The sequence below is a fragment of the Cynocephalus volans genome, chromosome 15, assembly GCF_027409185.1.
Source record: "Cynocephalus volans isolate mCynVol1 chromosome 15, mCynVol1.pri, whole genome shotgun sequence".
Taxonomy (NCBI): domain Eukaryota; kingdom Metazoa; phylum Chordata; class Mammalia; order Dermoptera; family Cynocephalidae; genus Cynocephalus; species Cynocephalus volans.
Window position 1 is genome coordinate 56,533,584 of NC_084474.1, and position 22,084 is coordinate 56,555,667.

Genomic DNA, 22,084 nt, shown 5'->3' on the forward strand with positions numbered 1-22,084 from the left:
AGCAGATCAACTACTCATATAGTAGATTGCAATTTGCATTAAGGGTTTGACTTTGTATATATTAGTGACTGAGTTATTCTAGTTATTTTAATGGAATTCAGATCATAGGGGTCATTGTTGTATATTGTTATAAGAGCAGGGGTCACCAAAGGGTTGATTATGAAGCGTGACCTGATTGATCATGGGTTGGAAGGTTATTATACTTTTCAGGACATATCAGGGAAGTTATATGCAGGTAACCTACATAGGTTTTTCAGGATCGATACTGTAGTTCCCACTGTTGCTATAATAAATAACTACAAACCTAGTGGCTCAAACTGTTTTATTTATTCTCTTACAGTTTTGGGGGTCAGAAGGCTCTGGGGGGAATCCATTTCATTGCCTTTACTGGCTTATGAAGGCCACTTACATTCCTTGGTTCGTGGCCCCTTTCGTCATCATTACAGCCAGCATCTGGCTTTAGCATCTTCTCTTCTCTCTGACCTCTTCTTCTGCCTCATATCTTTTCCCCGTGACTCTAACCCTTCTGCCTCCCTCTTAGAAGGATCCTTGTGATTGCATTGGGACTACCCAGATAATCCAAGATCATCTCCCTAAAGCCCTTAACTTAATCACACCTGGAGAGACCCTTTTACCATGTAAGGTGACATTCACAAGTTCTGGAGATTAGGATGTGGACAGCTTTGTAAGGCCATTATTCAGCCTACCACAAATACCCTTCTCATTCCCATAACTGAGAAATATTTTTATCTCCACAAAAATGTTTGGAACCCCTGACACTCAGTGTTGGTTTTGAGATAGTTCATTACTTGTCTTAAACATTTTAGAAGTGAAAACATTTGGGTAGTTGAATATTTTATCAATGGGTGTTTATATGTGAGTATGTGTTTTATTTCAGACATCTTGAGAAGATGAAAAAATGCTATCTAGTGAGCAGTGGAGATTGCTACCTTTCTGCAGAAATCTTATCAAAATTTAAACTGTTAGATGGATCTCAGTGGACTGAAGAACATTTAAAAAATATTCAATCTGAGGTTGTAAAACCTTTACTTCTGTATTGGTAAGAAAAATAACGTGAATCAGTTATTTACTTTCATTTTTCTTAGGCTAGTTATGAGTTGTACCTTTTTGTCTCATGGATATATAATTTATGGAAATTTAAAATGACAAGATTATCATATCTTTGGCCTTCCTTAAAGTACTTATACTTTTGATCATTTGGATGTTTGAGTGACTTTAAATCTATTACAAGCCTGGAGAGTATTTATGTTCCCTTTTAACTCTGTGAGTACATGCTTCTATACCTGACCTTTTAATGATCGGTATCCCATAAAATTGGTGTGTGTGTGTGTGTGTGTGTGTGTGTGTGTGTGTACATGTAGTTGGAGTTACAGATTTATCATCTAATAAACATATTTTGAGTCAAGTGCTGTGCTAAGGATACAGTGTTAAAAACATGGTCAAGCCTAGTGGTCATGGTCTACTGGGAGAAACATACATGTGAAATTAGTATAATAAAAGAAAGTATGGTAAATGCACAGGTTACAGAGAAGATGTGGTATTTCACCCGGGACTCAGGGACATGAAGCAAGGAAAAAGACAATGGACATAGTGGAGAAAATGTGTGCCGTTTGAGGATCAGTGAGTTGTCCATTGTGACTGTGATGGATCTGATTGTGTCACTTCTCTGCTTTAAATCTTTCACTGGTTACCCCAAACCTTTCAATGTAAAGTTCAGATTTCTTAAACTAGCAGATAAGGTCATTATGATTTGTTTATTGCCGACCTCTCTCTTGCATCATCTCCCGTGTAGGTATTCCAGATCACTTATATGCTTTGTGCATTTATATATATAGAGAGAGTGCTATTCTTATTTATTTCTTTCTTTAACAAAACTTATTCTTAATATGTAAGACGACAGAAAGGTATGAATTTTACTATAGTGGGTACCTATGTACATACCACCCAACGTAATAAAACACTAAGTTCAATAAAACATTTCTAATATAGTAGCTTTTCGGTTTTTTTAATTAAACTTTTTGTTTGTGATAATTGTAGATTTATATGCAATTGTAAGAAATAATACAAAGAAATACTGTGTACCTTTCATCCAGTTTCCACTAGTAGGTAATATCTTGCATAACTATAGCACAATATCACAATGAGGAAATTGACATTCATACAATTTACCGATCTTGTTCATATTTCACTAGTTTTACATGCACTCATTTGTGTGTGTGTGTTTAGTTCTATGTTATTTTACCACTTTATATATTCATGCATTTGCCACTACGATCAAGAACAGTTACCACAAGCAGCCCTTGTACTGCCGTCTTATAACCATACCCACCTCCCTCTCTCCTCCATTGTCCCCCCTCCATAACTCCTGAAAACCACTAATAAATGAAATGATACAATATGTAATCTTCTGGCATTAGCTTTTTTAATTCCACATAATTCCCTTAAGATCCATCCAAGTTATGTGTATCAACAGTTTGTTCCTTTTTATTACTGAGTAGTATTTCATTGTATGGACATACTATATCCATTTACCCATTGAAGACATTAGGGTTTTTCCAGTTTTTGCTTATTACGTTGGACACACACACACATCGAATATAGGTCCTTGATGGTTATATGGCAAATATTTTCTTCCAGTCACTAGAGCTTGAGAATTAAGATGTGTATAATCAGTGTGCATGAGAACTTGTACAGTAGTAGCATCAAAAATAACACAATACCAGGGCTGGCCAGTTAGCTCAGCTGGTTACAGCACAATGTTGTAACACCAAGGTCAGGGGTTCAGATCCCTGAACCTGCCAGCCGCCAAAAAAGAAAAAAGAATAAAAATAATACAGTATCAATTTAGGAATCACTGTGCAATATTCAATAATATTTGATGAATTCACATAGTGGCTAATCAAAGATTAATGCTATATGAATGAAATAACAGTGTAAAATTAAAATGGCAAGGGCAGTAGGGACTTTTAGAGTCATATGAATATGTCCTAATGATGTGAATCAAGAAATTGAGGCACCTAGATTTCCTGGTCATCCCATGTATGATTTATTTGATAAAAGTTTTAGCAATTTCACACTTACTAGTTGACATGCAAATAAGAAGTAATTTTGGACATTCCCAAGTCTGCAAGTATAGATTCTGAAATATAGCATAGAATGACCACACAGATCTATACAGAATACTTTCTCATCCTAAACTAACCGTGGAATTTGAATTCTCTTCCACTCCCAATCTGTGTTCACATCAAGAAGATATCTACCTTCTTCCTATTTAAAGGGAAGCAATTTTCTACCAGGCCCTGGAGTGTGGAATAGGAATTAATCTTTGGACTGTTGCATTAGGGAGAAAACCTGGTCCAAGAAAGAAGCAATTAACAGCAGGCCCTGACAGCTGGAGTTAGCCCTATATCCAATAAACAGTTATCCCACAGACTGAATACCAGGATATCCATCCAATTAAGTGTGGCCTTGATATTGTGCCAGACATTCTTTTTCCTAAGTTTCTGGCAGTAGTGTTGGTCTTTTATTTATGTAAATTGTTGTAAAATTCTTACCTTCAAATTAAAGGCCTGAAAATAAATAATATGAATCATTACCCACTTTAGTAGCATACTTATGCATTATAAAAATGTTTATATGTTTTTAAATGTTAATTTCATTCTACCAATTTTTATTTGATACTAGAGATAAATACTAAACTGTTTTTAAATTATCACAGGTACATTTTATGTTCATTTTACTAGAAGATATAAGTATTTAAAAAATTAATCATCAATAGATAGATAGGTTTCTTTTCCTTATTAAGCAGATTATAATTTTTTATTTTATTTTATTTTTTTAAAGGTGACCAGTAAGGGGATCTTAACCCTTGACTTGGTGTTCTCAGCACCAGGCTCTCCCAAGTGAGCTAACCAGCCATCCCTATATAGGGATCCAAACCCGTGGCCTTGGTGTTATCAGCACCACACTCTACCAAGTGAGCCACAGGCCAGCCCTAAGCAGATTATAATTTAAACAGTTTTTTTCCCTAATGTATATTGCCTTTTTATATGAGTGAATGGGATTGCAGGCAGTTGACATATCATAGAAAAATAGTTTTGAAGGCAAGGCAGCAGTAAAGAAGTAGAAATTATTAGAAAAGGGGTATAGCAAGACTGATAATTGTGAGTGCAGGTATTATATATTTTGTAGGCTTTTGATTTTTGAGGCTTACTGTCTAGTTTAATCTTAAATTTATTTTTCTGATAAACAGGGCCCCAAGATTCTGTGTTACTCATTCAGCCTCAACAAAATATGCTAGTGCTGAACTGAAATTCTGGCACCTCCGCCAAGAGATACCAAGGAAGGATATTGATCCTTTTCCACAAATGGCAACCCTGTTGCCATTAAGACCAAAATCTTGCCTTCCACAGATCTCTGAGATCCAGGTAGGGTATACCTTGATGCTTTGATCTCTATTAAGTTTATAGTAAAATAACTGTGTTTGATACTTAAGTTTTATCATAAGCTTTGTTGTTGCTAATGCACATGCTGCAACAATTAGAAACTAAGAAAACGTACAGTCTGTTCTCCACCAAGCAGCCAAAGTGATTTTTTAAAAATACGAGTACATTATTATGCCACTCATCTGCTCAAAATTCTCCAGTGGCCTCCTCTCTCATTTGGTAAAATCCAGTCTTTATACAGCTCTACAAGCCCCTGCGAACCTCCTGACCTCATTTCCTACCACTGTTCTCTAACTGACTCCACTCCAACTACACCAGTCTCTTTGCTCTTCTTTGAAGAGATGAAGCAAAAGCCCCAGGGCTTTGCACTTGCTGTTCACCTAGCATGGAGCAATCTTCCTCCAGATGTCCATGTGGCTTGCCCCCTCACTTCCTTTAGGTGTCTGTTCAAATGTCACTTAGAGAGACTATCTTTGGCTTTTCTCTATAAGCATACTTATGAGGAATAGCACACACACCCTCCATCACTATTTGTGCCCTTTGCCCTGCTTTATTTTGCTTTATTGTGTTTATGACCCCTTGATTTATCTGTTTATTGTATTTTACCTCCTATTAGAATGTAAGGGACTTTTGTTGGTTAACTGCTTATCCTCAGTGCCTACAACAATGCCTGGCATGTAATAGTTGCTTAGAAAATATAAATTGAATGAATGAATGAGAAGTAGCAACAGCAGAATTAGAAATTGTGAGCATTCTTTTACATGGGGAAGAATAAAATAGCACAAAAAAAATAAGGGGGGGGAGTCCAAAAAGAGAAGAAAAGTTAACTAACTTACAGAGAAAAAAAACCCTACATACTTTGGCATCAAGAAGCAAAAACTCTAGGTGGGAACTGCATTTCAGTAGTAAAGAGCCTTATTAATCTTAGTAGCCTTTAAAGGTGTCACAGAATGTTAACTGTTATTGGCCATTGTCACACACAACCTCTTCGAAAATTGCTTTATGTTCAGGATATCTTACTTTAAAAGGCAGGAAGATGTGTAGTAAAGTTTTAAAGTTTTACTTCTACAAGTAGTGTTTAGAGCCAGAGGAGCCTTACAATTTTTGTTAGTGGTTTCTTTTTTGTTTGTTTAAAGATCTCAATTGGCTTCATTGTGATTCTAGAATCAGGAAACATTTCATCCCACAAAATAGAATAAGCGTTCCTGTCAGTGGTTTCTTAACCCTAGGCACCGTTAGTATCATCTGGAGAACTTTTGAAACATCCTGATGCCTGGGCTCCACTGTCAGACGTTCTGATTTCACTGATGTCAGGAAGATGGCTTAGAACCGAGGTTCTCAACCCTGCCTGAACATTAGAGCCACATTTTAGAACCTGCATTTTAATCACATTCCCTGGCAATTCATAGGCAAAGAAAGCACTGCTATAGGCTTGTGGTTCTCAAGCTTTAGTATGTATAGGAGTCACCTGAAGAGCTTGTTAAACTAGATTCCTGGGCTCCACCAAGAAAACAAAATTCAGTAGGCCTGAGGTGGGGCCCAAGAGTTTGCATTTCTAGTAAGTTCTCTCCCTGGTGATTCTCTAGCTGCTGTTCTGAGGACACTTTGAGTTAATGTCACTTTAGTGCACTAATGTTTTTTAATCCATTGTTATCACATCTTCCTTACCTCCTTTGCACTTTGTGACCCAGTCATTAAGTTAGTGCAGGAAACATGTGATAACATGTAAACATTTGAACAAACAACATTATCAACTGAGAGGCAGGGGGAAAGAAAAAATAAGTGATGTGGTTAATGACAGGAACTTGAATAGGAGAATAATATAACATCAAAGGAGTGGGGAGAGATTAGCTTGTGTGAAGAAGTGGTATAAACGTGGCCTCTCCTCTGTTCTCTGTTTGGCTCCCTGAGAATCATCATGACATGTTGTTGATGTTTTCCAGTTGGACACTGTGTTCTGATAGCTGTCTTCTTGGCAGAAAATACTCTTAAGGAATAGAACTCAGTTCCATTTTATTTTTCCCATTTTAGAAATTAAGTAGGGCCGGCTGGTTAGCTCGGTTGATTAGAGTGTGGTGTTAATAACATTAAGGTCAAGGGTTCAGATCCCCGTGCTGGCCAGCCAGCACCACCCCCTGCAAAGGTATAATTTATATACAGTAAAATTTATCCTTTTCAGTGTACAGTTCTATGAATTTTAACAAATGTATACAATGTGTAACTACCATCACAATCATAATAAAAAAACAAGCAGTTCCTTTACACCACCCTTTCCCTCAATTCTACTGTGCCCTTTTGTCAGGTTTTCTTTTCTTTTTTTTCCCCATTAGTTACTTGCTAGCTACTCTTCTTTCACCCAAGCCAGCAAGCTCAAAAACTCTAACATAGTTCTTTTTCTGTATGATACACTTTTTAAAAAATTTGTTTTAAGAAAACTTTTTTTATTATTGTGGTAAAAAACACATAACAAAATATACCATCTTAATCATTTTTAAGTGAACAGCTCAGTAGTATTCAGGATATTTACAATTTTGTGAAACAGATCTTCAGAACTTTTCATCTTGCAAATCTGACTCTATACCCATTAAACAACTACTCTCCTTCCCCTCCTTCCTCCAGCCCCTGGGAATCCCCATCCTACTTTGTATGAATTTGACTACTTTTGTATGATATACTTCTAATAAGATCAGCCTCATATGGTACCTCTCATTTGAGTGTTGTTTAATGCCGTGCTATATCCTGAATTACTGACACAGATGTGAGTCCTGATACCTAAGAAGTTATATGTAGAACGTACTTAAGTAATTAATTTTGTTTGTAGAATTCTTAAAAAATTGTTAGTAGTTTTTAGGCATGTAGAGTGTGTATAAGATTTTATTGTTTGTTCTGGATGCTAAAACATCATAAATATATTTTTTCCTCTCCAGTAACATATATATAATATTCTAATGTAAGTTACAAAAGTTTTTTTATGTTTTTCAAATTAAAAAAATAATAAAACTACTGTAAATTTGGAAACTGGAGAAAGAGATGAATGACTTCTGATCTTGTCTGTTTCTAGACAGCTACTTACTTTATTTTCTCTTAGGCTTCTTCTGGTGAATTTTTTGTTTTAATACACTACTTACATATTTTGATTATTTCTTTTAACTTCTTCATCAGTATATTTCCATGTGTGTCATCATTTTCATAACCATTATTTTTACGTATGAAGGGTCTTCAAAAAAGTTCGTGGAAAATGTATATCATGAAAAACTATGCATAGATTGCAAAAAGTTTTCATATCAAAATAAGCTCGTATTAACTTATTATAACATGTCAGAACAGGATCTAGTTTGAGGCACTAAGAAGGATAGACATCAGTTTGAAAAGAGCCCCTATCAGAGTGTCTGAAGGTGGATCAAGGGCAGAACGTCCACCTAACTGGAAAGGTATCTTAAGACTGAACAACAAGATAGGCCATTCTGTGTGGTAAAGCCAAAAAAATTTTATTGTAGGGTAACTTACATACAGGGTGATGGGTTAAGTGGACAACGACCCAAGAGCATATGCTAAGCTTCTCTGTGCCATCTCCTGGCTGGGCTCAGGTTTATATGGGCAGTTCATAAACAAGTTTAACATAACTAGCTCCAGATGGTTGATGCAGGCATCCAGGCCAGCTCCTCACCACACCAGTACTTGACCATTCCTTCTTTACAGTTAGCAGATTGTTCCTGTCTATTATTTTAACTACGTCACCCCTAGTTACTGTATAACTTTATGGGCCAGGCTCTCACAAAAACATAACACATGGTAAGGGGTCAAGATGGAGTCAGTTATGCTCATAATCCCACACAGAGCAACATGAATTCTACTAAAATTGAAACAAGGACAAACATCAAATTTATGGTTAAGCTTGGGAGGAAGAATGGTGAAATCATTGATGCTTTATGAAGAGCTTATGGGGACAATGACTCAAATTAATCATCAGTTTACAAGAGGATAACTCATTTTAAGAAGGGACAAGATGATGTTGAAGATGAAGCCTATAGGGGCAGATGACCACATCAATTTGCAAGGAAAAAATTCATCTGTTTATATCCAGTTGAAGAGGACCAATGACTAATAGCAGAAACAATAGCCACCACCACAGACATCTCAATTGGTCCAACTTACACAATTCTGATTGAAAAATTACAGTTGAGCAAACTTTCCACTCGATGGGAGCCAAAACTGTTGCACCTGGATCAGCTGCAGAGAAGAGCAGAGCTTTCAATGGAAATTTTAAACAAATGGATCAAGGTCCTGAAACATTTCTTCAAAGAACTGTAATAGGAAAAGAAACATGGCTTTACTAGTATGATTCTGAAGACAAAACACAGTCAAAGCCATAGCTACTAGGAGATGGAAGTGATCCAGTAAAAGCAAAACTAGATTGGTGAAGAGCAAAGGACATGGCAATAGTTTTTTGGGATGCTCAAGGCATTTTGCTTGTTGATTTCACAGAGGGCCAAAGAACAAAATGTCTGCTTGCTATGAGAGTATTTTGAGAAGCTTAGTCAAAGCTTTAGCATAAAAATGTCCAGGAAAGCTTCACCAGAGAGTCCTTCTCCACCATGACAATGCTCCTGCTCATTACTCTCATCAAACACAGGCAATTTTGTGAGATTTTCAATGGGAAATCATTAGGCATCCACCTTACAGTCTTGATTTGGCTCCTTCTGACTAATTTTTGTTTCTTAATCTTAAAAAATCTTCAAGATTTGTCTTTAGTTAATAATGTAAAAAAGACTATTGACATGTTAAATTCTCAGGATGCTCAGTTCTTTAGGGATGGATTAAATGGCTGGTATCATTGCTTACAAAAGTATCTTGAACTTGATGGAGCTTATGTTCAGAAATAATGTTTATGTTTTTTATCTTTTACGTTTTCTGGGGTGGTTTTTTTTTGTTTTTTTGGTGGCTTGCTAATACATAGATCGGAACCCTTGACCCTGGTGTTATAACACCACGCTCTAACCAACTGAGTAAACCAGCGAACCCTGTTTTTATCTTTTAATTCCATTTTTCCACCCACACTTTGTTTTTGTTTTTTTGGGTTTTTTAGTTGAAGATCTCAATTGGCTTTAGTGTGATTCTAGAATCAGGCAACATGTTATTCCAAAAAATAGAATAAGTGTTCCCATGAGCCAGGCAGAGGAGGTTGGTTTGATACACAGAGAAAGGATAAACAAAGCAGAAACAAAGAACACAATGCAGATTGGTCTTTTCAAAGTTACTTTCCAGTAAGTTGGGGACAAGAAGACAGAACAATAGGAAATATCAGGTTACTTCAGACTATCTCCTTTGTGTGAGGATTAAAGCAGAAAGAACTTCATTATCATACCTATTGAAGATTTAAAGTGGCATGTTCAAGAAATTTGGATGTTATCTTTCTCTTGGCTTCTTTGAAGGTCAGATCACAGCTTATGTGACATGGAACTTAGCAGGGGTGACTTCATTTTGATTTTCAGTCTGGTCTTTTGGGACCTAGTAAAGGAACTTAGTCCAAAACAATGACCTCCTATAATTTTTATTTAACAATTCTCCCCTTTGGGTCAGGCTCTCTCATCTAGGTGAAAACTAAAGGCATTAGCACTATTCTCAGTTACCATCATTCTGGGCTTCCAGTCTTAGCATGTCATTCATAGATTAAGGTATCCTCATTATCCTGTATTTCTTTGCATGTTAGTTGCTCCAGCCTGTCCACAAACATTTTGAAGTCCCCTCATATTAAATAATGTTACATTATGTACATTCCATACTTAGATAATTGTTTGTTTCTCCTCCATTTGGACATTAAGTTGTTCATACTTTTTTGAATCATGCATGTAGTATCTCATATTCTGGATTTAAATGAACTTTTATCGTAATGCACTTTTTAGAATGGGGAAAGTAAACATGAAAATAAAATGTACAAAAATGGAAAGAAATAATGGTGTTAAGGTATAGATTTCTTCTTACGGACCAAGGTATCTTTGTTTGCTGTTGGATTTCACTCTGCTGGTTGCATAAAAGTGGGAGTTGGAAAGGAGAAAATTTCTTTTCTAGTGGGAAGTATGGTAGAAGGTAGAGTGACGGAAAAAATCTTATAGTAATCAAAACAAATTTGAGGTGTATGTGTAGAGCTATGTTTTATTCTCTCTCTTTTTTTTTTATCATTTTGCTCATTTTTCATTTTTTTGTTTTCTTACCACTTTTTAGAAAGAGGAATTCAGTTTATTACAACCTCCTAAATCTCCCAAGAAATCACGTAGAGTAAAAACAGCAATGCACAAATCTTGGAAGAGTGAAACTTTGTATCCAGTTTCTTCTGAGAATGATGTTATTGAGAAGGGGTAGGTGGAACTTTTTGTTGTCAGGGGCTTTTCTGCAATAGTAAGATTTTTGAAGAACTTAAAAATTAAATAGATATCAAAAAACTAGTACATTGTTTTTTGTGGGGGGGGATTCTTATATTTCACTGATATGTATTAGAGACTTATATGCCTTATGCATACTCTAAATTAGGAGTGGAATTCCAGATATTAATAATTTTAAAGAGATGTTGCTTCGGTTTCTAGTCTCTTGTGAGCCAGTCAAGACTTCTCTGAGAAGATTGCCTTCTAATTCTTGTTTGGCTGTATTCAATAATTCAATGTTTCTCAAATTTGAGAACTCAGAATACTCTCGAGAATATTGTTATTGTTTAATATAGTATATCATTTTATTAATTTAGATTTGTCCATATATTTACTCTTTTCACTGTTCTTTATTTACAATGGGATTACTTTCCTTTGGCCTGAATAATACCCTTTGGTATTAACTTGGAATAATTCTTTGTTTAATAATTTATTACTTCACTTTTATTCTTTTTTTATTGAGATAAAATTCACATAATATAAAATTCACCATTTTAATTATATTCAGTTGTACAATCAGTGCTATTTAGTATATTCCCAAAGCCGTGCAACCATCACCACTATATAATTCTAGAACATTTTATCATGCCAAAAAAAGTCCTATACTCATTAGCAATCACTTTGCATTCCTCTTTCCCCAACCCCCATGAGACACTACTTTCTATATCTGTAGATTTATCTAGTCTGGACATTTCATACAATTAGAATACATTTTTTACAATATATGGCCTCCTTCTGTGTCTGACTTCTTTTATTTAGCATAATGTTTTCAAGGTTCATCATGTTGTGTTCACTTTCATTCTTAAGTATTTTCTTCTGGGTATAGAGTTATAGATTGGTAGTTATTTTCTTTCAGCACTTTGAAAATATTGTATTGTCTTCTAGATTTCAATGTTTCAATGTTTCTGTTGAGATATTGGCTGTCAGGCTATTTGTTTGAAGATAATATGTCTTTTTCTCCAGCTGCTTTAGAATTACTTTTTTTTTTTGCATTTTATTTTGATGTGGTTAGGTGTGGATTTCCTTTTACATAGCCAACTCAGGATTATTAGATCTGTGGCTTTCATGTCTTTCACCAGTTTTAGAAAATTCTCCACTGTTATCTCTTCTAATACTTCTTCTAACCCACTCTTTCTCTCCTCTCATTCTGGGATTCTGATTAAATGTAAGTTAGATTCCTCAATTTATCTTCTAATACCTTTTCTTCTTATTCCAACCTTTTGTCTCATTGTGCTTTATTCTAGGTATTTTCTTTATCTTCCAATTCACTGTTTCTCTTTTTAACTGTATCTAATCTGCTGTTAATCAGTTCTATTTAGTTCCCAATTTCAGTTATTGTATTTTTTATTTGTATAATTTCTCTGGTTCTTTTATAGGTATGTTATTGTCATGTTTTATAGTTTCCAGTTCTCTGGTGCAATTCTGTCTTCTGTTTTATCTCCTTGACCATAGCTGTTTAAAGTCTGTGTCTGATATTTTTAATATCTGGAGTTCCTGTGACTCTTTCCATTGGCCAATTTTTAGCTCTTTTTTGTTCTTGTTGTCTGCTCTTCTGTCTTTTTTTGTTCATTTCATGTTGTACCTTTTGTTTGAAAAAGTGTTTGTACAATTTATTTGAGGCTTAGGTCTCACCTTATATTTTTCCAGAAGAGATTCTTTTTTTTCTTTGCTTTGGCCAGACAACTCAAGTACTAGTAATTTAGGATTATTTTAACCCAATTCAAGGGATTTTTTTCTGAGCCAATGAAATGACTCAAAGTTATGCTACAGTATGTGCAAGGATTGGTTTACTTCTAATATTCTCTTTCTGCTAGGGCATAGTCCTTGGTGTTGACGTGATTAACAGTGTCCTTGACTCAGTTAAACATGCTACTAAGTTTACTAGCTGCTTCTCATTATTAGCAAGCCCTCAGGAAAAACAGCCTCAAATGCCGAAATCACCTCTGAATTTTTATCCTCTGGCATTTGGCTCAATAATTTTTGACTACCTTCTTAGCACTCACATGCCTTCAATAAGATTTATTTTTGTGTTTTCTTCAGCTTACCTAGTTGTCTTCAATGTGAGAGTTGGACCAAATCACCTTGTCTGCTGTTTCCAAAAGCAGCAGTTAATGAGCTTTGCTTGTGTCATATCAATTAATTCTTACTGCATACCCGTGAAGAAGGCATAATCCTATTTTTTTCAGGTGGTGAAATAAGTGAAAAGATATATAGGCATGAATTGAGAGAAAAGTTGAATTTTGAAAACTATACATTGTTATGGCTAGAGTATAGGGTATTATAGTGAAAAATCAGGAGATAAGCTAAAAAGATAAATGAGGTTCAGAATGTGAAATTTCTTATTTGTCACATTGAGGAATGTACAGATTATGCTCTAAGCATTGAAGAGCAACTGGAGAGTTTTTGTGTCATTTATTAGTGTTAAATTATTTAATTTTTTAAAAATTGGAAATATATACATAGTGCAAAAATAATGGCATACTATACACTTATTTTATACCCTGTTTTTAAAAATTAATATATCTTAGAAAATTTTTTATAGCAATACATATACTACAGCAATAGATATAAGGGTACTTCAGAAAGTTTGTGGAAAAATATAATTAAAAGATAATACATATCTTTCAGTGAACTTTTTGAAGTACCTTGCACACCATAATCTATTTTGATTCTTGTTCTTGTCATCTTATCTACTTTTGTGTCTAATTATCTTTCATTTTATACCAGACATTGTATTTGTATTCTATTGATGGACATGACAATGTTCTCAATATGTTTTTGCTAGTACAAACAATGTTGCAATGGATAGTCTTATATATTTGCTATATTTCACATATATCTGTATGTCTGTAAAAGTAGAGTTTCTGAGTCAAAGTTCATGTGCTTTTTAAATTTTGCTGGATATTACCATTCTGATAGATATTACCAAATTGCCTCTCATTGGAGTTATAACAATTTATACTCTCTAAAGCATGTGCGAGAATGCTTTTTTTACCATGCCATTACCAATATAGTATGTGTTACCTTTGCTACCCAGATTAAAAGTCGTACTTATTTTGATTGAAGTTGAACATTTTTTTCATATGTTTAAAAACCTTCTTCACATTATTTTTTGTGAACTTGCTGTCCAAAGAAGGAGGAAAAACAGGATTGGAGCAGGCAGATGACGAGTTCAGTTTGGTCACTGTCTAGGTGAGTGCTCCAGTGTCTAGTACAGTATCTGGCAAACTGTATGTGTTCAATTAATATTTGTTGAATGAATTAATATAGGACCTAAGGAACTCCTGAGGGTTGAGGTAAACCTGCATTGGGTTCCAGTTTCTTCATATCCTTCCAACACAAATATTGTGTAGTAAAATTCCGAATTATATCTCAATACATTGTAAAGAACTACGTTAGGGATATACATGTCCAAAACAGTTTAAATATGGGTCTGGAGCCCATAAAAGAGATCAATTATAAATTTAAAAAATTGGGAATCATTATACTTTAGGGGGTAGTTGAAGCAAGCTGTGGGCATGGATGAAATGATCCTGAGAGAGGCAGAGAGAAAGAGTAGTATAGAATGAGAAGGACTAAGTTATCAAGCTTTACAATAAAGGCAGAGAATGAGGAGCCAGAGAGAAGGCCAAGAAGGAGTAATCTGAGACATGGGAGATATACATATAGGACAGGGTTGTGTCATGGAAGGCAAGGGAAGGAAGAATTTCAAGTGGATGTTAAATGTTGCAAAGTAGTCAAGATAACAGCAGTAAGTGTTCATGGTATTTGTTGATGACCAAGTTATTGATAAGGTTACAAATATAAATTTCAAAAGTCAGAAGCATGATCATAGTAGCTGAAAGAATGTATTGAAGGAAAAGAGGACACAGTTAGTATGGACCACTCTGCTTTTAAATTTTTATTTTGAGATCATTGTAGATTTACTTGTGGTTGTAAGAAATGATATAGAGAGATCTCATATACCCCTCATTCAATCTCCCCCAATGGTAACTTGTGTAACTATAGTACAATATCAGAACCAGGAAATCGACAGTTACTCAATTCATCTACCTCATCAGATTTCACCAGTTTTATGTACATGTATGAATGTGTGTTTGTGTATATGTGTATGTTTAGTATTACACAGTTTTATCACACCTGCACTTTCATGTGACTGTCACCACAGTTGAGATACCAGTTTCACTACAAGAAGCTCTTGTGCTATCATTTTATGGCCATAGCCACTTCCCTCCCTTTCTCTTCCTCCAGCCACTGGTGATCACTAGTCCGTTCTCCATCTCTATAATTTTGTCTTTTCAAGAATGTAATATAAATGGAATCATGAACTATGCAACCTTTTTTCCACTCAACATAATCCCTTGAGATCTATCCAAGTTGTTGCATGTATCCACAGTTTATTTCTTTTATTGCTGGGTGGTCCATAGATTGCTCTTTTTAAAAAATTAGATAGATTTGGAGTGAGTCAGATTAATAGTTAAAAGCCATTAGATTTAGAGGAGAGTATTTTTATTAAAGTTGTTTGTAAGTGTTTTGTTCTTTTTGAAGCTATTGTGCATTAAAAAATGTTCTTTTAATTTAATTTTTGGACTGTTCATTGCTAGTATATAGAAATACAATTGATTTTTGTATATTTACCTTATACCCTGTGACCTTACAGAAATGATTTATTAGTTCTAGTAGTTTTTTTAGTGGATTCCTTAGAATTTTCTATGTGTGAGATCATATCATTGGAGAATAAAGACAGTTTTAATTCTTTCTTTTCAATCAGGATGTCTTTTATTTCTTTTTCTTGCCTAATTGCCTTGGCTAGGACCTCCAGTACAATGCTGAATAGAAGTGATGAGAGCACGAATCCTTATCTTGTTCCCAATTTTAGGAGGAAAGCATTCGGTCTTTCACTATTAAGCATGATGTTAGCTGTATGTTTTTTATAGATTCTCTATCATGTTGAAGTTCTTTGTGGAAGGTTTTGTTTTGTTTTGTTTTTAAATCATTAATGTGTGTTGGATTTTGTCAAATGCTTTTTCCTGCATCTGCTGAGATGATCGTGCGGTTTTTGTTTTCTCTCCTGTTGATATGGCATATTGTATTAATTTTTGAATATTAAACCAACTTTGCATTCCTGAGATAAGCTCCACTTGTTCATGGTATATCATCTTTTTTTATATTTCTGGATTCAGTTTACTAGTATTTTGTTGAGGATATTTGTTTCTATATTTATAAGGGATATATGCTATAGTTTTCTTGTAATATTTTTGGCTTTAGTGTCAGACTAATACTGTCTCGTTGAGTTGTGAAGTGTTCCTCTTTCAATTTTGGAAGAATTTGGGAAGAACCCTGATATTAGTTCTCTTTTAAGTATTTGGTAGAATTCACCAGTGAAGCCTTTTGGACCCAGGCTTTTCTTTGTGAAGATTTTAAACTATTGACTTAATCTCTTTGCTAGTGAGATGTGTGTATTCAGGTTTTTAATTTCTTTTTGGGTAATTTTTGGCAATTTGTGTCTTTCTAGGAATTTGTTCATTTTATCAAATTACACCTCATTTGTTGGCATACACTTGTTCATAGTATTTCTTCATAATCCTTTCAATTTCTATAAAGTTGGTAGTAATGTCTCCTTTTTTATTCCTGATTTAAGGAATTTGAGTCTTCTCTCTTTTTTCTTAGATTAGTCTAGCTAAAGATTGGTCAATTTTATTTATCTTTTCTAAGAATCAACTATTGGTTTTATTAGTTTTCATTTTCTGTTTTATTTATTTCTACTCCGATCTTTATTATTTTCTTCTTTCAACTTGCTTTGGGTTTAGTGTGTTCTCTTTCTACGTCTTAAGGTGGAAGATTATTGATTTGAGATCTTTTTCTTTTCTAATACAAGCCTTCATAGCTATAAAATGTTCCTCTAAGGAATGTGTTATGTGCATCTCATACGTTTTGGTGTATTGTGTTTTTGTTTTCATCAGAAAGGGTAATTTTAAGGTGGAGGAGACTTGAGTCTGTTGATACGCTAGAGTAGAATCTAGTGGAAATGGAGAAGTTGAAGATACATGAGAAATAAAGATCTCCATTTTCAAAGGAGAATAGAAAGAAAAGGTTAAAGAACCAAGGGAATGAGACTGACTATGGACAGGAGGTAGGGTGCCTCTTCCTGAGACTAGATAGAAAGAAATAATGATAGATGTAGGTGGATATGTTTGTTGATCATTTAAGAATGCTTTCAGCTGCAAATAACAAAAAACTTGACTAACAATGGCTTAGATGAATTGGGCTTATTTTTCTCATGTAAGAAATTGGAGGGTAGGCAACTGCTGGTGGTAGTTCAATGGATCAGAAGTAGTAGGGCCTGAATCTTTGTTTTGGTCTTGTCCATTCCCTCATGGTAAGTGGATTTACAGCTTCTGCTCTCAGGCTTTGAGATCAGAAAGAAAGGGGAAGGGCAGTTTTTATTAATCCTTTCCCTTTCATGAAGAAAGCAAGCTTTCTTAGAAGCAAACTCCCTAGCAGATTTCATTTTATATCTCATTAGCCACAACTATATCACATGGCTGCCCCTCTCTGCAAGGGAGTCTTAGAAAGTGAATGTTTAGCTTTTGCAGAATCACAGTACCCTGTGGTGCTGGGTATAGATACATGTCACTGGGAATGGGTGTTCAGCTAGCCAACCAGTCTACCATGTCTGCTACACAGGGGAGTGGGAATGAAACATGTTGTACCTACATTTTGTCTGAGAAGAACCTGCAAGGTAATTTGTTGGTGGATTGGAGTGGAGATAGATTAGTGAGGTGGAACAGGCATGATTTATGGAGCCAGAAATTTAATATAATTGCAGTGGGTGTGGGAGAGGGAGCTGGACAGGAAAATATAAAATGATAATGTCCAGAGTCTAGCTCCAAAGTCTTCTGTTATCTCATCCCAAACTACCCTATATAATTCCCTTGGAATCCCACCTGTTTGTGAGGATGAAGTATTATTATATGAATTATATCTAGCACGGTGTTTAGTATGTAGTATATAGTGTTCACTTAACTGTTAGTGTCTTGCCCTAAGCAAATTGATTAACTTTGCTGCCTTTTAAACAAGGATTTCCCTACCTACCTTCATTCTTTGCTCACTATTCTTCCTATGTAAAGAATCCCTCCAAACACACAGACACACACCTAGAAATATACATGGACTATATTTCCTATTCATTTTTCAGGAAAAAAACCATTTCTTTAATTACAAATATAGCTCAAAGGGACTTATTTTTAGACTCCTATGATATTTATTATCCATCTCAGTCATTTGGGACCCACGATATGCTCTCTTTAATTCATTCAGCCAGCAGTTATTTTGAGAGTTGTCTTTCCATGTAACTATGCCTTATTTTCTCTCTATCTAACTATGCCTCATCTTTTCAGGGCTGGAACTTTTCACCCATCTTTTCAGGGCTGGAACTGATGCTTTATACTTTTTTTTCTAATTCTCTCACATTGCTCAGAAGCTCTCCGAAATTTTGGTGCCATGTGTACCAGAGGTGCTCAATATTGTTGACCAGTTAGTTCTCATCCTTATAATTTAGGTCGAAGCAGATGTCAGAAAGCAGCAAAGTTATTCGTTTAACATCTTTTACTGATATTTCTGAATGTCTGAAGCCCCAGCTTGATAGAAAATACATGTATACAGAAGAATCTAAGGTAAGTATTTTGAGGACTGAAGAACCTGATTCCTCATTTAACTGATCAGTGTCCCCTGATTTACGAGAATTTTTATTGATTTACCATAACGTTTTATTCTTTACTAAGCAACACAGTTTATTTTTTCCTTGAAAAAGGATTTTTGCAAAAAAATTTCCCTTGTGTTTCCTTTTGTAATACCGTGTTGCGATATACTTCATTAATTACTGTTTTCAAAAACAATTGTGTTCTGGTTTGGGATGACACCTCAGACACAAAATAAAACCCTCTAGTATTTTTATTATATTTTTAACACTTGATAAAAAATAATATTTCATATTATATTTTGGTAGTCTAGAATTTTTAAAAGGCAGGGTATTTCCAGAGTACAGCTACCCTGATAACGTATATTTAATGCACCAGTTCTATATGAAAATTTCACATTCCCTAAATTATACTTAAGGTAGAAACCTTGGTGGTTCTGATATAATCTGAACACTTAGCTATAATTTTTGTATAACTATTTATTTTATTCTAAGCAAATAGTTCTCCTTTTCTTCTAATTAGGGTTTCTTCCCCTACTATAGTAATAATTTTTTAGTTTGGAATGCTGATAGTTAAACATTTATAAAAACATTACATTCTTGCCTTAGAATTTGTTTAGTTGGCAGATAGAGAGGTGGAGGGACAGGATGACAAAGAGAGAGCAAGGACCTCACTTAGATCCTAAATTTTTCATGCCTCACTTGTTTTAAGATTACAAAGAAGTCTGAGTTTCACAAAACAAATAGCAAACAGTTCATGTGAATAGTGGATGCCTTTTCATATTTTGGACTCACTCTTGTGCTTGGAGAAATAGCTGGCTTTCTGTGATTCACAAATGGCATTAGGGCTGCCAGCATTGTTGGCAGAGAAGCCCATGAACTGCAGAGTTTTATGAGAACTTATACTGCCATTTACACTCTGTAGGCCATGAACTGTACAGAGTGAGACTGTCCGAAGAGGGACCCCCTAAGGACAGTTAATGAGCAGCGCTGAGAAGCCTTGGAAGATAGTTCTTTTTATAACCCTCTTGTAGCTATAACAGCAGTATCTCAAGGCTAAAATAATAATAAATGTGTAGGCAAGAGGCCACCAACAGAGATTTGGAAGACTCCTAAAATGGTATCACTGTGCCTGAAACATGAAAACAGCTGATGTTGGAAAGTTGCTTCAACATTCACTTTGAAATTGGTTTGGTTTATAATAGAATGGATTCTGCAGCTATAGTTGGGCTCCATAAATGAATCATATGACAGTCAGTTGCAAACATACTGCATTAATTACATATATAGTACAAAAATAAAATAGTCCTGTGGGAAAATGACAGCCTAGCAGAATTTGTGAAACATTGTTGTGCAGTGTCAAAAAAATTAGTGTTTTTGGGTAGATAATGGACTTCTGTTTTGTTATCTAGGTTAAAACCTCATTAGATGTTGGTGCCTTGGGAGGATTTGACATGGAAAATTTGTTGCAGTGTTTGTATGTAGAAAATAGGACTGGATTCTTCTTTACTAAATTCTGCGAACATTCTGGGAACGAGGTAGAAAAGAATTATTTAAGATCTAATTTTATAATTATACTTCATTTAAAAATAAGAGGTGTTGAAATAATCCGTGCTCAAGTAATTATATTTGATGTTAAAAATCCTCATCTCGGTCCGACCTCGTGGCTCACTCGGGAGAGTGCGGTGCTCCTGCCACGGGTTCGGATCCTATGTAGGGATGGCCGGTGTGCTCCCTGGCTGAGCGTGGTGTGGGCGACACCGAGCCAAGGGTTGCGATCCCCTTACCGGTCACAAAAAAGAAAAAAAAATCCTCATCTCCAGTAAGAAAAAATTTATACTTAATAGTGAAAATTTAAACATTTCAGTTATAATTTTCTAAGGTTCACTATCCTACTAAAATTATAAAGAGTTGACTTGCAGTACTAACAATAGTTTATTTTCACATAATTTTATTTCAGTGTAATATATTTTAAATTCAGAGTGGATTTCTGTCAGTTCTTTAATTGTTAATAATTCTAATAATTACAAATTACAATGAATAGTGGCAAAATTATTTCCAGGTTATTATTGTTTTTTTTAATCACAATCTTCATTTGGTCAAATGAAAAGTATTTAACTGGTTTAATTATTAGAGTAATGTTTGGTTCTGTTATGATATACATTTGCCCATATATATATATATATATATATATATATATATATATATATACACACACACCTTCAGATTTTGGTTTCATGACAGAAATATGTGGTTACTCTTTAACCATTATGTAGAATGCTTATTGTTTTAATGGCCAATTATGTGATAGATATACATGCAAAAATATTATATTCTAGCAACAGTACCACTGAAGGTTTTGTATATTGTCAGTTTCTGATAGAAGATTAAAACCATTTTAAATTGAACCTGATTTATGGTAACAAGAAGCTAAATAATTATTTATATTTGAAATTAGAGCTTTGTGAAGCTTTAATAATTAGATGGTAATAATTCATGTTCTTTTTCCATCTGCAGTTGTGGAAAAACAGTGTGTACTTTTGGTTTGACCTACAGGCTTATCATCAGCTTTTCTACCAAGAAACACTTCAGCCTTTTAAAGTATGCAAGCAAGCACAAGTAAGTAATAAATAATGTTGGTTGAATGCGAAGCTCTGAGTACACAGAGAAATGAAAATTATCTCCAGCACCAAACAAGAGAAATCTGGTATTGCAAGCCAAAAAGCAATGGGATTACTCTATTTAAATGTCAGCAGAATATTGTTTTATAATCTGATTTGTGAGTTTTCAGTTTTATATATTTTATTTGGTTTGCTTTATTTTCTCTTTCTTGTCAACTACTTGTACTTCCAATAAAGAACACCTCATCTTTTTTCCTAATTTATACCTTTTTGGTTCAGTTGTGAGTGATTTAAAAGAGAACCCCGAGAGTGGGCTTGTAATCAATCACTGAAGTGTTTGAGAGTAGAGGTATTAACCAGTGTTGTTCTCTGAGCTTCTTGCAGACATCAGCTGTTGAATGTACCAGGCCGTTGACCTGTCTAAAGGGCAGGAGGATGTTGACTGACTCTGTGTGGTGCAGGCCCTTTGTAGTTGCCTGGGCTTCTGTGCTACACATCACAAAAGACAGATGGAAGAAGGTGGAGGAAAGAATGTTTCAAGACCACCCTGAAGCGAAATAGAGGAGGAAGGAAAAAAATAGCAGAGGGAGAACAGGAGTCTCTGCAAAGGAAGACAGAGAAGTGGCCTCTTTTTGGGGGAGGAAGGAAAGGGAACAGAATTATGACTCAAGCTGACTTATCTTTTCAGTTTTTTATTCTTAGGTTCTTCTGATCTTTTATGAAAAGAGATCTCTAAGCCTAGAAAACTGCTAATCACTTCTATATCGTTTGACTGCTTAAGTGATTCTTATAATCTGGAATAACCCCATTCCAGAAGACCTCCCTCTAAACACTGCTAAGGAAACTAGCTCATTTTATTTATTATTTTATAATCTTATT

General features: G+C 34.9%; 1 protein-coding gene across 1 annotated transcript in view; it reads left to right on the top strand.

Annotated features, from left to right (window-relative positions):
• RGS22 (regulator of G protein signaling 22) overlaps nt 1-22,084 on the top strand; it is a gene marked incomplete at its 5' end in the record, with an annotated part of 158,281 nt that overhangs the window by 35,644 nt on the left and 100,553 nt on the right. Inside the window, 6 exons of the mRNA XM_063079264.1 lie at nt 899-1,060; nt 4,274-4,448; nt 10,689-10,822; nt 18,447-18,561; nt 19,997-20,122; nt 21,102-21,203. Of these exons, the coding sequence (XP_062935334.1) occupies nt 899-1,060; nt 4,274-4,448; nt 10,689-10,822; nt 18,447-18,561; nt 19,997-20,122; nt 21,102-21,203 (814 nt within the window). The remainder of the gene's footprint in view (nt 1-898; nt 1,061-4,273; nt 4,449-10,688; nt 10,823-18,446; nt 18,562-19,996; nt 20,123-21,101; nt 21,204-22,084) is intronic.